The sequence below is a fragment of the Falco rusticolus genome, chromosome 6, assembly GCF_015220075.1.
Source record: "Falco rusticolus isolate bFalRus1 chromosome 6, bFalRus1.pri, whole genome shotgun sequence".
Classification (NCBI taxonomy): Eukaryota; Metazoa; Chordata; class Aves; order Falconiformes; family Falconidae; genus Falco; species Falco rusticolus.
Window position 1 is genome coordinate 35919112 of NC_051192.1, and position 18167 is coordinate 35937278.

General features: G+C 37.2%; 1 protein-coding gene across 2 annotated transcripts in view; it reads right to left on the reverse strand.

Annotated features, from left to right (window-relative positions):
- Positions 1–2438: 2438 nt before the first annotated feature.
- The window catches only part of MED23 (mediator complex subunit 23), a 40400-nt gene continuing 24671 nt past the window's right edge, over positions 2439–18167 (reverse strand). For both annotated transcript variants that reach the window (XM_037391613.1, XM_037391612.1), the window contains 12 exons: positions 17399–17523; positions 16734–16939; positions 15637–15817; positions 13732–13902; positions 12306–12522; positions 11285–11521; positions 9686–9851; positions 8627–8699; positions 7292–7506; positions 6346–6466; positions 4234–4365; positions 2439–3519 (listed from right to left, as the gene is read on the reverse strand). In XM_037391613.1, coding sequence (XP_037247510.1) covers positions 3346–3519; positions 4234–4365; positions 6346–6466; positions 7292–7506; positions 8627–8699; positions 9686–9851; positions 11285–11521; positions 12306–12522; positions 13732–13902; positions 15637–15817; positions 16734–16939; positions 17399–17523 — 2018 coding nt within the window. In that variant the 3' untranslated portion in view covers positions 2439–3345. The remainder of the gene's footprint in view (positions 3520–4233; positions 4366–6345; positions 6467–7291; positions 7507–8626; positions 8700–9685; positions 9852–11284; positions 11522–12305; positions 12523–13731; positions 13903–15636; positions 15818–16733; positions 16940–17398; positions 17524–18167) is intronic.

Consider the following 18167-nt stretch of genomic DNA (forward strand, 5'->3'; position numbering starts at 1 on the left):
CATGCATCAAGTGATTGGCTTTTTTTTTTTTAAAAAAAAGAAATCTATGACAATTTTGAAGGATTTAAAATCTTTGTATTTGTTTGGAAGATTTTGCAAATCCCTAGCTCTAGGGAGTCCTCCAGTAAACTTATTTATGAGGAAGAGAAATAACAAAGCATATTTTAAACATTAAGTCAACGTGTAGTATAGCTTCTAAGTTGTTAAATCTTGCATCAAAGTGTTGGTAGATCCAAGGAAGATCGGAGTGTTCAGGATCTTCCATTATACACAGAATCAGCTGAAGATCAGATTAATTTTTTTTAAGAAATCTCCCTCTGGTGTTGAAGAGGGAATTCAAATTTCTTTCTAATCATCTGTTGAATCAGCCAGCCGTATTATAGAATCATAGTAATTTAGGCTGGAAAAGACTTTTGAGATCGTCAAGTCCAACTGTTAACCCAGGACTGTTAACAGGACAATAGCAGTACAGGAAACTGAAGGGTTCATCATGAACAAAAGAAAACATCTGAGCATAGTTCTGTTAGAAACACGGACAACAACAGCAACCAGTATGTTTTGCTCCAAAGTTAGCTGTTGTCCAGAAATTTGGCTTGCTATGCTAATCTCTTGCTATGCCCAGGTAGAATATTCAATTATTTTTAGCTTAATAGGCTGTTCAAGTCTTAATAAATATTCTCTGTAAAAGTCAGATGAGGTGGAGGAAGCCTGTTATATTGTGTCTATTCTGGCTACCTGCAATTTGGAATACAAAAAACCCCAAACCACCAATGACCACAAAACAAAACAAAAGTCAAAACCAAAACCCCTCACTATTCACGGTGCTGCAAGTTCCAGCAGAGTGCCAAATGCAGTACTTTAAATTGTAAAAACCAGCCATATGACAGTCATAACCAATTACAAACACATCTGAAATTACACTGGAATTTTGTCTTACTGTGCTAGTACTTTAGAAAGTGAATTTGGTTAAGTGAATTTTAAAGGGCATATTATTTCACTCAAAGCATTGTTAAGAATTAATTTTTAGACCAGTACTGCTGAAGATGCAAGCATAGATTTTAGCAGAAGAAATACCTTGTTCCAAGGTAACCTCCTCCAAATCAGGGTTAAGCACCTCCAGAAACGAGGTGAGTTTTGCAGAGAACAAGCATGCATGCTCAGAGGAAGAGACAGACTTCCCTTTGCATTCTGTAATACATAAACCACGTAAATCACTAACTCTACCAGCTACGCAAGGGCTCCGTCCTGATTCACAGCACTGTTGGTGGGATATAGAGCCTTAGAGCTCTGAGTCAAAAGTTCAAATGTAGTCCAGTACTGATGGAACAAGTTTTTCAATGATTTACTATTGCCAGCCCAGCTGTGGCAAATCAACTCCACATAATGCAAGGCCAGTGTATTGCAATCAACTTAACTGCATGAGTGGTAAAGACACAAAGCTGAATGAGACAGCTGTTTCTGTACAACACTGTTGCCTGCCATTGCACTAAAGAAGTTAATTTCCCAGACCTACTAAAGAAAAGAAAAAAACAAACCAACACTAAAACCACCCAAAGCTTTAAAGAAGTCCAGTAACTTTCACGATTTGCTTCTCAAGACAGGTATCTAACTTCCTCAATACTATCAATGAACTTCCAGCGACTAAAACCAGGTACTAGATTATTAAAAGGGATGCTCTGGGTCCCACATCAACACCAAAACTACTTAAATATGAAATAAAACAATTTAGAAAAATAGCTGTGGTGTTAGGATGAGCTCAGAACATAGAGGCAGACCGGCTACGAAACATGCTGTTTCTACAGGCTTTTCTATTCGTGTACTCCAAAAACTATTTAAGAAGTAGTCTTAACAGAGTTTCACTGCTGACAGAAGTCGGCAAAGCCATAACCAGACTTCTGCTTCTCAGGTCTGCCCCAGAAAGCCTATGGGAAGGCCTATACAGAAAGGTCACTGGATCTTTGGGGACCAACTATGTTCATCAAGCCAATGTATTCGAGTCACATGACTCTGGAATGGAATACAAGACCTTTTAAAGCAAACATACAGCATATGACATGCAAACATGTTTTTCTGTCAGACTACACTCATTGAAAAGCACTCAGTTTTCCGTTACTCAGATCACATTTGGTGGAGTTTAGGATCCAAGTACAATACAAATGACAGCAGTTTCTAGCAATCCAGGTTTGCTGTCCTTCAAAAAGAAACAGAGAAAAAAATTTCCACCCATTGAATCAACAACTCCTTTTCATAACTTAAATTTTTTAGAGATGTAAATCAGACCTGACCCTTACTAATCTGGACTCTATTTGTAACAGGTTAAAATTGGCATTATTGTAAATCTGATGGAGAACTTGGGACATGGAAGTATACTTGCTATGGTCAATCCTTATTCTTAAGGTAATGGGCGTAGAAAACAAATAAGCTTAACAATACTAACGCAGTCTTTTAAAGTGGTTTTTTTTAATTTAAAAATTTTGTCAAACAAGGTAAGTATTTACAAAACATTGAGCCTTTCAATTCTGTTATCAAAACCTGCTGAACATAGAACACATAAAACTTAAAGTAGAATATTCTACAAATCTAAAATAAGATATCAATAAAATTCATGTGATTGACTTAAAAATGACCCCATTTCCCAAACAGGAAAGATAAAATACGAACCAGCAGAGCCTGAACGGGATATGCAAACTTCCAATAGATTCATTAGAGACAGTCTCTGAGTAGTAATCTAACAGACTAGTAATTGATGCTAGATCAAACCCATTGGTCATCTGTTGAACGTAAACTGTATATACAAAATTTACAAATATTTTCAAAAGCTCATTCTTAGTCTTTGGAAATATGTTATAATTAATTCAATACAGTTGATGCAATCTCTCTGTCTAGGAGCTTTTCTGTATAAGGGTGTAACTTGTCTGTCCAAAAGAGAAAAAGAATTCAAATTCTTCTGCAGGACAAAAAGATCAGAAATTTTTAATAAGGCTGAACCCAAATTTAAAAAGGCCATACATGGAGTGTCCTTTCATATCACAAACAGGAAGAATCCAGATGACTCAAATCAGGACAGGGAGCAGGACATTGTAAAATCTTCAGAAATCCACGTATTTTGCTTGCAGAGAACCTTTACTCAGTGCTTTCAGAGAAAGGCAATATATACCTCATCTAGTCTAAGAAGACTGGCGTAGGTATAGAGTTAGCTTCATTACACAACAGAAAATGAAGCAGAGATTTGTATGTGGTTCTCCTTCCTTTTATACAGCATATGAGATTTCAGATCAGATGCTGTTTCACCTTGATCAGCAACAGAAGGGAGCCTTCACATCAAGGCCAGCCGAACACTTCATTTCACTGTGTTACTGGCAAAGCAACATTAACAGGCACTTGGCTAGGCTGTTGTGCTGGTGACCCGTTACTGAGAGGTTGTTGTGGAACAGCAGCTGGTTCCATTTTGCTGATGTGTGTTATGAAGCGTAACCGAAGCTTCAAGGCTGGTCTTAAATTACAAATTATTTTCTCAACCTGATTAAAAAAATGCATAAAGAAATAAAGAAATGCACTTGGTAAAACAGAAGTATTTTGACTTACGTCACTACTGTACACAAACATCACATTAGCACAGTGAAAAAAAGAAAATACATAGCAAATAGTAATATTTATGTCAATAATTTATTTAGCATGTTAACCTTTGGACCTCTTCTGATAACTAACCTTAAAAAAACACCTCTCTGGTGTTACATTTATATACCAAAGCTTTGCAAAACAATTCACAAAACTGACACTTTGAAAAGCACATACTGTTATAAACTTAAATTGGGTGAATGATTTTTCACTGAGCATGGATGCATTCTTACTTTTGTCATATGTCAAGTTATATTAATGGATCAGATATGAGGTAAAGCTTAAATTATGTAGATTGAAATGAGGAAAAGTTATGAAACATACCATAGCTTTATTTCTAGCGATTACTTTAATAATAGTACTTAAAGCATCCTCAAGCTACATTTTAAATTTCAGACTACAGAAATTAATCTTGAAATCTGAGATACCTACTAGTCTACTGAATCTGAAGTTTTTAAACGTGTAGAAGTGCACCAACTTCCTAATTTGCATATAATGACTAGTCAACCGTTAAGCATTTTGTTGGACTGCTACCTACGAGAATAGTTCATAAAAAGATTAAACTGCTACGTGGGAGGAAAGATATTAAAGTATCAATATCTACTGTTTACTTACTTGGTCTTTCACACTGTCACCTGTAAACATATACTTCATATGATACAAGAAGTCACATATAGGATTCATGTAGTTCAGGTGTGAGCTGTACTGATCTGCATTCAGGAGCATCTCATAAAATGCCACTCCGATCTGTTTGCACAGACACAAAAAGCACCCCAAATGAAAACAGGTTTTAAAATTCTTTAGCGCAGAAATACAGTTAAACAGTGCAACAAATACTGCTTTTTAAGTATCTGTGATTCCTAACTATTTTCTTACAAGGACAAATAGGCAGGTCTAACTCATCCCATTATGCCCAATTAAATGACCCCATTTTCCCAAGTTAACTTCCGGTGAGTGCAATGATGGTATTTTGGTACATGCTACGTAATTAGTGCTTAAATGTCATTGACTGCAATATGGTTTAAGCAAGTGCCTACCAATTTCACAAAAGTGCATCTTAGTAAATAACTAGAAGAAAGTTTAGCACAAGATTTGAGTCTTTTAGAGAGCAGACATTACAGTTTACTGCATTCAGCTTGTATCTAGACTCCAGCAAGGTCTTCTACAAATGCATACAATGCACTCTCTACAAAGAGCTTACCACTAGAGTATTCAAACATACTTAAGGAAGTGTTGTGTGCAAACATATGTATGCCTATGACCATTTAAAGATGGCACTGTGAAAACCTGAATTTTGTGGCTGGTCACTTAAGTCACAGGATAGCTGCTGTCTACTCTGAAGGTAGCAACTTCTTGTGATTTCCTCACACCAAAATCAATTCCTTGCAAAGAAAAAGGAGTGGTATGGGAATGTTAAGAAGCATGGAAAGCTGACAGCTTTTTAACTTTTTTTGTATTTTGGTTCAATGCAGGCACAGAAAAAAATCATTTCTGACAGAGGAAGGAAGAAACCAGTCAAAGCAATAGTTACTAGCAATTTATAGTACTATAGAGGAATCTATAAAGCTCCAACAGTACTTTCTGTTGCTTACCAATACTTTTACTCAAGCACTGCTTTAAGAAAAAAACCTTTTTGCAGTTACTTTTATTGTAGCTTTAAGACCAAAAAACCCAGACAAAACCCATAGAAAAAAACCACCACAGAAAACAAGATTTCTAAACAATTAGATACATATTTTCTGTTTCCTACTTCCAAAGTATACTTACAAAGAACTAGAAAAGGCTGTAACTTGGACAAAACTGGAGGAAATATGTAAACAAGTAAACAGAAACACTGCCATAAGATTACTTAACTAGCTGATCAGTTTCATACAGTATCCTGCGTTCATGATATATCCAAAAACACGGGAACAAAGACTTCTCCCACTGTGTATGCATCCCTACACTTTTTTACTTCTTCAAAAAACAATGTATTCAAATCAAGTATTTTAGAAAGAACTGGAGGGTGGGGAGAGTTGCAGGACAGGAACTCATGGGGACCCTAGAAAATTAATAGCGAAGTCCCCTGTACAGACGTTGGTAACTGGGAATGAAAGAGTAATCAGTAGTGGCAATAGACCTGTATGTTATGTTGGTCAGAATCTGGAGGGAGACAAGTTGCATACTTGACAAGCATGCTTTATGTATATTTACCAACAGCATAGATATTTAAAGACAGAATCCCAAGTTAAGCTCTTTTTTCCAGAAGGGTCTCTGCTACATGCCGTTCTTCAGCTCATCTGCCTACTGGCCATCTCCATCTCGCTTCTTCTCTCCTAACCTTATCCACATTGATAGGTATGTAAGAAACAGCCTGTGGTCCTCCACCCTCACAATTCACCTCTTGCATACTTCCTTCCTCTGCAGAGAAGCTTTTAAAACAGAAAGTCTGATGCATGCAGTCTGACAGCCAAAGAAAGCATGCATTGCTTGCTATTTTTGAGGCTGTATTTCTTTTTTGGTAAAAAAAGAAATCTATTTTATCCTTGAACCAAGCTGACAAGATAGCAGTTAACTGGGTAGCTGGATACCAACGCAGCAATTCAGACCCTTGAAAATACTGTTTAATTTCTATAGAATTTAATTCTGAATGTTTATCAAAGACCTCTATCAGATTCTGCTTTGTAATATAATTGCAAAGCTAAAATAATATATACTGTATAAAGTATGCCAAGAGCTACACTTTACCTCTATCATGCATCGTGTCCTCTCCTGCTGAAACCGTTGTAGAAAAGGACCAACAAGGTGGTAAACGTAGAGTAACTGGAACTCTGTTTTCACTATGGGTATCAACACTTCTGTGAGGAACCTGCAGTATTTCAGGACACTTAATACTTCAAATGGACTTTTTCCCCTACCCCAAATTCTAGCCAAAACATCACATTCTCTTTCACAGATTTGGGCCTTCATTTTAGAAAATACCATGTAGCTCTGCAAATATCAGTTATTTCAAATATTATTTATTTCAGTGAAGCTCCAGAACATTTCCAGGCAATGATTCTGAGCTCAGTATAACACTACGCACAGTTAAAAAGCTGTCCTCTGACATTTTAACACTACCCTTAAATCAAGGTTCAGGATTAATTGAGGAATACAGCAAACCACCTTCATTTTTGTTCAGTTATTTTAAAACTTAGTAACTGAAGTCTGTAAGTTCTGTCATTAACACAGCCCTGGCAAAAGTCTAATCTTCTAATGTAGTGGTATTTTTTGCTTGCTTTAATGATTAAGTGGACCACTACCACATCCTTCAGTCAGCAAAGCATCTCAACTTGCAGTACAGGGTACTTGCTAGAATTAAGGATACGTTTACTGATTATAGTTGATGCTTTAGAAATATGCTACGGTCAACCGTTTAAGAAAATTTTAAATTAATAAAAGCATAAAAGCTAATAAAGATTAAAAAGGCTCATTAAAGTTAGTCACACTCTAGATAAAAGCCCCAAACTTTACAGGTAACAAGAATTATGTCAGTGGAAGGGCAAGCTGGAAAAGAACTTGTGAATCTATCTGGTGAGTTCTGGAGCTCCCCTGTACATATTTGCTGGTCTAATGCTACAGATACAGCTTTGTTATCTATAATATGCATGGAATTTAAAAGAAAAAGTAAATCATCAAATACCATTACACCTACTTAGGAATGAGAGAAAGCTGTCCAATGCTAGAATGATGCCAGACAGCATGTGCCAAAGCCAAGGTGTAGCTACAACTCATCTCAGAATAAGACTGGTGACATGCTGTGAAGTCAAACAGCTGGAATGGGTAACCAACCCACTCTGTCTCTGACGTCAAGCTGGGACTGTTGATAACGCTCACAATGCGATCATGAAGAACAATCCAGTATGGCTCCTGGAAAAAACAGAAAGTTGGAAATGCTTCTGAAAAGAACACCACCTAAGACAATGCTTCCTCAACTCTTTTTTTACTATTTTTTTCCACTTTTTTTACTATCTTTTTTCAATACTACTATTTAATTTTTAAAACGTTTTAAACTACATGGTGGCTTATACCCCTGTCTGACAAACATAAAAATTAAGAAGCACAATACAGAAAGCATCCGTGGTAGTGGATGTAGCACACTCAAACGTGTGGCACTATCAAGACATGTTTCACTAATTTAGTTATTTAGGTAGCTAACATACAGGTAGTTAACATAAAGGTCTCCAAAAGAAGCAGAGCAGAGGCAAAAAACCTTAATGAAAGGAGACTGATAATTTTCTGAGTGAAGGCACAAACAGATGTGATGGAAAAAGGTAGATGGAAAATCCAACATGGAAAAAGCAAACAACAAAAAGATACAAAAGCCAAAAGAACAGAGATGAAGATGCAAAGAAACAAGAATGATAGTCAGCAGTATTATGAAAATAATAAGGATTAAATCCTTATTGTTTTTTTTTTTCCATGTTGGGTTTCTTCCAAGAAAAGAAATCATTTTGTTGTGGAAGAGAAGTCATGAAGAAAGGATAACTGTTGCACATAAAAGCAACAGGTAACAGGATCAAAATTACTCAGGCAGTCCTAGTCCGGTACCAAGTGATACACAAACTCTAATACTGCACACATTTGCTTTTGAACTCTTAAGCACATCTCACTGATGTGATTTAAGAGATACACGATGTGCAAGTGCAAGCATTAATAGAAAATTAGCTTTGCAACAGAACCCTTACAGATCTCTTTTTACTTCATAGATCCAGTTCTCAATACTACAAACTTGGCATTTAACTATGTTTTTAAATAGGAGTGATTTACCTCTTTTGATTCTAGTGTCAAAACGTAAAAATCTGGTCAATTTTTCTATGCTGGAGGAGAAGTTTCTCAGACATGCAAGCAGCCTTCTGATATATAGCTCTATGCAGATTCTACAGACGTTGGCTATAAGTTTTTACAATATACTGTATAAAGATGATAGACCTTACATGGAAGAGGAGATATTTTTTTTTTAGTGTTAAAATATAACATATTGACTCACTGGTAGGGCTGTGATAATTAGTCCAATTGCATTCATCCAAGCTGTGATATTCTCTCTTGGCACCAGGGGCTGACTAGAGACAGAGAAAAAGAAAAGAAATGCTCTGAAATTCACAATTGCACTTTGTGCTTCTGGTGCACCTAAAGACCCAATGCAAAGAATACTTCTCAAGTTGAGATAACCATAAAACCACATACAGGTACTTAGGAGAGCAAACAGACAGTATAAATGCCACTCTGATGTTGCTTTCAAAACTTTGTTCAGGCATGATTTTCTGTTAGTAGCATGTTTTCTTCAAAAGCTGTTATCACATTGTTCTTCCTGCCAAACAGGCTTCAGTGCTTGAGGGTGGCTTGTCCCTTTATTGACTTCCTCCCTCCATGTGCTCCAAATAGAGCTAGCAATAATACATTACTAAGCTGAATGAAGCCGAAATCAAATAATTTCAGTTTGTCATTGCTCAAAGATGGCATTTGTTCACTGCAAGAATATTAGGTCCTTTCATTTCAGCTCTTTTCACAGTGGCTGAGCAAGAAACAGGTCAAATAAATGCATCATGACAAAACGCTAGCCTTGGCACACCACTCTGTTTCAAAGTACCTCTCATTTTACATTAGCATCAGGAGGATTCAGAGTCCTGCCAATGCTTCCTGCCCCTTCCTTTGCATTCAAAGATGCTGTGATATTAACTGATGAAATGTCCTCCTCCCAGCACAGCTGAAAGGACAACACACTATTTCCAGCCTCTCTGCCACTGAACCCACTGGGTAAGTTCTTAGTGTATGTGAGGTCTTCCCTCTATCTTTTAAGGTGATCAAGCCAAATCAACTGCTCCTGAAGCACACAATCCACTACAGCACTGAAATCCAACACAATTTTTCTGCTTGATCCCTATAGCCTTGTTTGTCCTTAAAAACCACTTTTCTCTATAAACTTAAAAGTTTTTATACTTAATTAAAACCTTAAAAAAACCCTAAGAAAATTAGTATCACAGAGTACCTTAGCAATCTCTAATTATGTATCATATATTGTAGAAAACAATTTCAGAGCGCCACATACCTCTTCAGCACAACATTCAGTAGTGCATTGCCTACATCCTTCCCTGGAACAGCCAGAGCCATAAGCTCAACACACGTAACATGGAGAGCATGGGCAGCTGGGTTAGGAAACTCGTTGAACCTCCAGTCACAATTTGGAAACGGACCGGGTGATTTGCCTGCCATAGGTGACTGATTAAGGAAAAAAAAAGCTGCCCCAACATAGACTAGTGTAAGCAGCACACTGCTTAAAAATATATGTATACATATCACTCATACTAAGTAAAATTGAAAGGTAAGTTACCAAGAGCAAATAAAACAACCGCATTTCATACAACTAGAGACATATGGACAAAAGGATGAATACAAGGCAACGTATATATAAAATACAAGACACTGAATCACTGAAGGATTGCATGCATACATAGCTATAAATATACTACACACACAAGGTCATGCAGAGGATAAATTTTGCCAGTTAAGAGGTGGAACAAAACAACACCAACCACCTCACTCACCATCTGCTTCCAAGACAAGAAAATAAAAATAACAAGAATTTTCTATTTTGCATAATCTGAAACAATTAATTTGCTTTAGTATAAGATCATCTAGCAGACTTCTAGGGTGACAGTTCAAGCAAAATGAGCACCTGCTTTGTCTCTGAAAATATTCCACTTTGCCAACCAAGACTAATTCATGTGAGCTACAGATAGAAGTGATCTCAAAACACAGTTAACATTTGCATAAGCAACCCTGCAACCCCACAAAAGCAGGGATTTATATAATTTTAGCTTTCTTTAGAGAGACCTAAAAAACTTCTTTGAAGTTACAAATAAAAGAAAGGCAAATTCAGGAAGTGGAGTGAAGAAAGACGTATCGAGAAAGTTGGTCAACTCCCATAACACTGACCCAGAAAGAAGACAACATCCAGGGAGACTCCACTAGTGCTGTTCTCTAGAATATAGCTGCACGGGTTCACCAGCTATTTACACAGGAAATGACATCAGCTGTAGTCATAACTGTAAAAACTAAAAGGAAGGCAGCAATTAAGAAAATGTAAGTTTGTGTTAGAAATATAACTTCTAGTTTCTCCCTCCTAAAAACTAGAATCTCAGCAGCTGCTAACAGCACATATACCGATCTTCAACTAGACACAGCTAGTTATATACCATCTTAAACATGGCACTGCTTACAATATTTTTTTTCTTAGTAATATTGATAATGGCATTAGAAAAAAGTAACCTAATTTTCTACATGTTTTTAATAATCATACTTTGTATCAAGCTGATTTTATGTGGCAATTAGAATTCAATTCAGAATGCATAAACATCAGTATTTGTACTTGTAAGTGATGCATTAAAAGTGAAATATTTATACAGCTGTACTGTACTTTGCTTTTGCAATATCTTTTAAGATGTTTTTACTAGGGCTGCACAGTCCTTGTGTAGAAAATAAAGTACACTGAAGTCATCTAATATGAACTTAGACTGATATATGCAGCTAAAGATGGACTCCAAGCTTTATTTCACATCTGAACAGACAGAAATTGAGAGCTTTGTATTTTGATGAAATGAAGCTATATGGCATTGGCACAGCTTAACGTGAACTTGAAGAAGGATATTGTCTACTAGTCTTCCAATGAGCTTGCAATAGTAAGTGTCATCAGGAATCCACGGATTGTCTTCTCGGGCATTCATAGCACATTTGAGGTAAGTATCACTTAGACACCAGCCTAATGGGCGATTATCTTTGAGAGAGCCTATTATGGCATGAACAAGTTTTCTCTTGAGGTTTGTGCGCTCTCTGAGATGCCTCTCATAATAGTGAAGAGTGTTGTACAGGTAAGTCACTGGACGGTCTGCCAAGAAAAGGAAAACAACAAAAAACAGAAATAACTTCTAGCAGCACTGTTTATGGTGGCAATTAAAATAAGAGCTCTACAGGATTACACTGCATGTATTTAAAAACTGCACATGGAGTTGATTCATGCTCATTATTTCACTATACAACACTAATTTTCCTTTGTCTTGTACATACACTTTAATGTGTATGCAGAAGGGCAGAAGTCAAGCAAAGAAAGTCATTATTACTAACAGATCATATCCTAATGATAATACTAATATATCTGTAAATTAAACAGTCTAAATCTTCTCTTCATATAAAAGTTAGTAAATGGGAAGAATCCAGGAATGAATTCACAATAAGGAAAGAACATTGTAAATTGTCTGGGCGTAACAAAGCAATGACATCTATACAAAAACTTACTATAATAAGTGCAGTTACAGAAGTGTTAAAAAAAACAGGTTATTTGAATCTTAAACAAGAATAGATGAAGGAACAGCTTTTTAGATGTTTCAGTCTTGGTATCAGAAAGATTGTTAGGACACAGGTCCACATGCTTACTACTAGAAGGAAATGAAAGGGAAATTTGTGAAGGAAGCATGAATTAGTAAAAGCTACCTGAATAAAAGCAAATTCACTGTTGGTAGGCTGAAATTCATTATTGTGAAGCGAATGTACTTCTCTATATGCAGGGCTTAGAAAATAGGAAAGGATTAAAAACTGCTGAGCTAGTAGATGATTATCATGAAGAAGAGAATGATCACAACAGGAATAAAAGTATACATTCACAAATAACTTACCATGGAATTTGTATAAACCTCCCAGATGATCCAATAAAGTTTCTAGTGATTTGGACACTGGAAGCAATTCCAGGAATCTATGGATTACGATGTCAAACACTGGCAGAAAGCGCAGGCATACATTTCCAAAATAAATTGGTAGGTACTGGGGCTGGATCTGAACTGGGGGATTGACTTGCTCTGCCAAACCTTCAAAATACAGCTTTTCAGGATATTTCTGGAGGGAAAGAAATCCAAGAAAATCAAAAGCTCTCTCCTTAAAAGCAGTGCATTAAACATTCAGCATCTACATTACTTTAAAAAGACACTTCATAACCCTCATTATCATATATGAACGAGTGAGACCATTTCACTTAGACTAGTAGATAACTTTTTCAGAAAAAAAGAAAAACAAAGTTTCACCACCACTCAAAGCAGGTGTAAGAGAACATTAAGCATCCCAAAGCAAAGCTGAAAGCAGCCAGTGCTTAAGTGTCCTTGTCAACAACTTTAAGAGAAAACTTAGGGGAAATCAGCACTACTGAAAGTTCATCATTCATCATATACTGAATCAGAACACTGAGAAATAATATGCATGTAATAACTCCCTGGGAATGAATTGCAGTGCACGCAAATGCCAGATGATTACAGCTGAAGGCTGAACTTACAGTGTTTTACCTGTGACTGAAATTTCTATATGCCACAGTGTCTCTAGTAACTGTGCAGCCATGTCAGAGCACTTCCCAGCCTAATATAATCTGCCTCCCTGCTACCCTTACACTTCGAGACACTGTACAGCTACAGCAGAGGGCTAATACAGACCGAAGAGCTTCTGGATCAGAACTAGATTGTATGTGTTCAGCTACATGAGAGTTTGCTTCTACCTGTTTCATCTCAGTGATTATTTATCTTTTTACAGAACACTCCATTGGTAGGTACATCCTTTTCCAGGCAGCAGAAGCCACCATGTTTACAGCAGCATTAAAATCTCAGCACTTCACTTCCCTAACATAACAGAGTATCATGTTCTTGCCACACAGGACATGGAAGAAGCTTTAATAATTACAAGAAAATGTCAGTTTAACTATTGTTACAGCCATAAAACAACAGAAGGAAATACCCTCTCCCTGATGCACAAAAACTGTTCTAAATGAATTTCAGCAAACCTAAGAAATTTCAGAAAGATGAGATTTAGATGAGGAAGAATGAATCTCCAGACAACTTTTCAGCTGCTTCTGTCTTTGAATATCACTGCATTATAATTTTAACATTATTACATAATCAGTGATTATTTTTTTAATAGATATCAGCCCAAGTAAATTACAACTTACTAAGTAACTTCAAAAATTGACAGAGCTGTCTTGTCATTTACAAGATAAAAGACTCTGTGGCTGATCTCAACACCACAGAAAGTATTAGAGTAAAGGAATTTTCTTAGCTTTGTTACCTTGTGATAACTCATATGCTTCGTATGCCAGTCATTCTGCAGCCAGTGCTCCGGAGAATTCTCCTTCACAAAATCACTCACTCTGTTTCGAAAATCATTAGGCTTCAGTAACAGTAATTGAATTATGAAGTAACAGACTTGAGCTTCATTTCCTTCATGACTACGCATAGCCTTAAACAAAATGGATCAGAAAACATGGAATTACAGTTGATGCTGCTGTCAACTTTATAACCTTTTTGGCTAGCAAACTCAGCTGCGCATCTGGTACAGCCACACGCAAATTCACACTGAACATTCAGTCTTTCAACTCTATGTTTCAAGTGAAGTCACAGAACAGAGGCAGGTTCAATCATCTATGAAAAGTATCCATAATCATATTTTTTTACTCCATAGGCAGAAAGTCTTACAAACTCCCCAGCGATAGCACATTCTTCAAGAATTCAGGCTTTTAGCTGTCAGATCTTTTACTGAAAATAACTGATTAATGATAATTAAGTTAAGGTTGCTTCAAAATTCTGGCCATCTGACATGTTTAGACTTCAGTTTGAAAACCAAACTAAAATTCAACCAAAAAGCCATGTATTTTAAAATCTCATTTTAATGTATGTAAAGTATAATTACTGAAGGAAACCTTAATTCTCTCTAGGTAAACTCTGCTTTATATTGTAGGATAACCTGGAAAGACAAAGAATACCATTTCTCTCCTATTTTTCTGATGCAACAGGCTGAATTCTAAGCAAAGGATGCATACTCTAATGGATACAAGATTTTCCATTTGCTTTTGAATCATGGTCAGAAATTGTAAAATCACAGAATCGTTTCGGTTGGAAAAGACCTTTAAGATCACAGAGTCCATCTGTTAACACAGCACTGCCAAGTCCACCACTAAACCCTGGCCCTAAGTGCCACATCTACACCTCCAGGGATGGTGATTCTACCACCTCCCTGGGCAGCCTGTTCCAACGCTTGACCACCCTTTCCGTGAAAAAATGTTCCTAATATCCAATCTAAACCTCCTGGTGCAACTGGAGGCCGTTTCCTCTTGTCCTGGCGCTAGTTATCTGGGAGATGAGACCCACCCCCACCTGCCTACAACCTCCTTACAGGCAGCTGTAGAGAGCAATAAGGTCCCCCCTGAGCCTCCTCCTCTCCAGGCTGAAGAACCCCAGCGCCCTCAGCCGCTCCTCAGAAGACTTGTGCTCCAGACCCTTCGGCAGCTTCGTTGTTCTTCTGTGGACACACTCGGGTACCTCTGCGTCCTCTTGCAGTGAGGACCCCAAAACTGAACACAGGATTTGAGGTGCGGCCTCACCAGTGCCGAGTACAGGGGGACAATCATTTCCCTAGTCCTGCTGGTCACAGGATTTCTGATACAGGCCAGGATGCTGTTGGCCTTCTTGGCCACCTGGGCACACTGCTGGCTCATTTTCAGCCGGCTGTTGACCAACAGCCCCAGGTCCTTTTCTGCTGGGCAGCTTTCCAGCCACTCTTCCCCAAGCCTGTAGCATTGCATGGGATTGTTGTGACCCAAGTGCAGGACCCTTCACTCAGCCTTGTTGAACCTCATACAACTGGCCTTGGCCCATCGGTCCAGATCCCTCTCTAGAGCCTAAATAATTGCATAGCTCTGAGGTCAGAGACCCAAAGCACTAATAACGACATTTAATGACACCAATTCAATGGCTGTCATTAAATAACCAAAAAGCTTCCGCTGAAGGACTGAGAGAACTGTAAGTCTTCAAGTTTTATGTTGCTTACAGAAAACTATTATTTTACTTCATTATTCGGTTAGTAAAGAGTCACTATTTAAAACTAACGCATTTTTAAAAAAGATTGCTCCTACAAAAGTGACTCAGCAGACTCTGTGTGAAAAACTGGCATCTTATCTTCTAAGGCGATACTTACCAAACACAGTATCAACCTATCCAGTGTCACAATGTTGTATTTCCACACCATGTCATTGAGAATCTCAATACATTTATTGAGCTGCTGGCCTCCTGCAGAGGTAGAGAATTCATACACCAAGAAATCTGCAAATGTCCTGACATGTGCCACCAGAGCTCTGGCCCCAATTCTTTCTAACACTCTAACAAGGAAGAAAAAAAAAAGCAACAAGCAATTGTTACTGTTCTTACTACATTTTTAGCTGGTCTATTTTTAGTTAGTGGGTTTTAATACAATTGTCTTTTTAAAAAAAACAACAAACAAACGAAAAAAAAACCCCACAACCCCCCTCCCTTTATTAAATGAACTGAAGAAAATTCCAAAGCAAAGCAAGAAGTCCTTAGAGCAACAGAATTCCAGTCTGGTTACTAATCAAAAGAAATGCTTCAAGCACACCAATTCTTATGTATCATATTCTGCCCAGAACCCATGCTTTAGTTATGCGTTTTTAATTATACACCTCTTAGGACAATCTTCTGCAACTCAACTTTCCATAGCATTAAAATAATGGTATTTCCTTATTGCACAGAGAAGTAACACATGTTATCATAAATAAAAGACCTAAGAAGGACTGAAAACAAAGCATCTATCACGGCTGGAGGTGATGCTGTTACTACTGAGAACAAGTAAAAATACTGTAGGACTACTAATTCTATAGTAAGTTTTCATCTTAATCCAACATTTGTTTCAAAAAACCAATTATTTGGCCTTTATTCATCTACAAGGTGAAATAAAGAAACACTTTATATTTTCTGTTTACTATTTCACATTGCCTGAAACACTGCCATTACAAGTAACATGCTTAAATCACACCTCATAGCCTTGTCTTTTACCAGGAAGAATATACACTGCAGATCACTGTGTGGTGCAACCAGTCTTCAACACTGCACAATTATGATGATATGCTTGCTAATACCTAGCTCCCCTCCTTTTTCCCATGTTTTGCATTAATAAAAAAATGTACAAATCAAGCTGTTAATGTACAAAGCGTAAGTCTCAGAACACGGCATGTTGCTGTAGTAACTTTGAAACGGCACATCTTTTAATTTTAAGCTCACCTGTAGCCAATTTGATTAATGTGATCAGTGTCTAACAACATCTTCCACAGAAGACAAAGGAAAAGTGGGGGTGAACCTTGCATAGAAAAGTGTGTGATTATATCATTCTCATTGGTCATAGACTTCCACTTTCGGTATTCTTCTTCCACATTCTTCTTCAAGTTAAAACGGCTTTCCTGAGGTACATTATTCTGCTTGAAGAATACCTGAAATAAAGTAGGCTTTTCTGTGACTGAGTGCCTAGAAAAAAACATTCGCACAAGCAAACTTTTGCCTTATGAGTTCCTATTTCCCTGTTACAATACAACCTACTAGACAGTGCTGTTGCTTCACCATGACACCACAGTGATTTGTCGCTAACAAAGCTACATGACAAACTGCCACAAGAAAAAAGGCTCCTCTGACTTTTGTAGTTTTTTTAAAAGATCCGATTTACCTTCCACCAGAATTATCAGTTGGCCAAACCTGGCCTTAGAATACTCAAAGTTAATACATTTCTGAAGAAATAGCAATGTTACAATCATGCTGCATTTTTTTAGGGACTTGAGATTAATGTAGTCTGGACAGGACAAGAATCTCATCAACTACCAAAAGGCAAAGGATCTCATTAAGAGAATATATTCTTTGTATTTCCAATTATAAAATCATCAGTTTGAAACTATTACCTGCAGAGGAGCTGGAAAACAGCTTAGTGTATGTGATGCCCAGTTATGGGGAGTAAAACTCATGATAGTCTGCAATATATCCTTGCACCAAGTTCCCTGAATTGAATCAGAGCCTGTAAAAAAGTCTAGAAAATGGATTAACGATATTACAATTTCACATTTAAAAAACATTTCTTATTGGTATTCCTTTTTATGCTATTAACAATAAAAAATATTTTTAGGTTCTGAGCTAGAAATAAAGCAATCATGATTTAAAATTTTGTATTTAATTTCCTGTCATGACAGTAAGACAAGCTTTTGCTGATTAACTGATCAGACTTTAAAAAAAAATCCTCAGGAAGATAATGATGATGAAATTGCCAGATGCCATTTTATATTGCTTTAAAAAGTCTGCTCAGCAGTACCTTTCCCAATTAAGCTGTGGAAATAAAACAGAAGCCTCATCCCCCTAACCCCAGTGTCAACAATGTTAAAGGTTGAGCAAAGGTTAACAAATAAAAAAATCTAAAACAAAGAAGCCCTTTCCCTTTCAAACCACCTCCACCAGTTTTCAGTTGTTTTAACCCTCCAGCAAGGCTCCAGACTAGAACCATAAAAAAGGAGAGAAAACATCCCCCTCAAAGCTAATAAAAACCTGACCCATGTCATTGCACATTGTTAAAACATTTGAACACCCACCAAAAGCTTCCCCCTCTCCCTTCCCCAAGAAAGCAAACCAACAATCACACAAATTTTTCTTAAAGGTATTCTCTATAGGGGGTGGATTCCA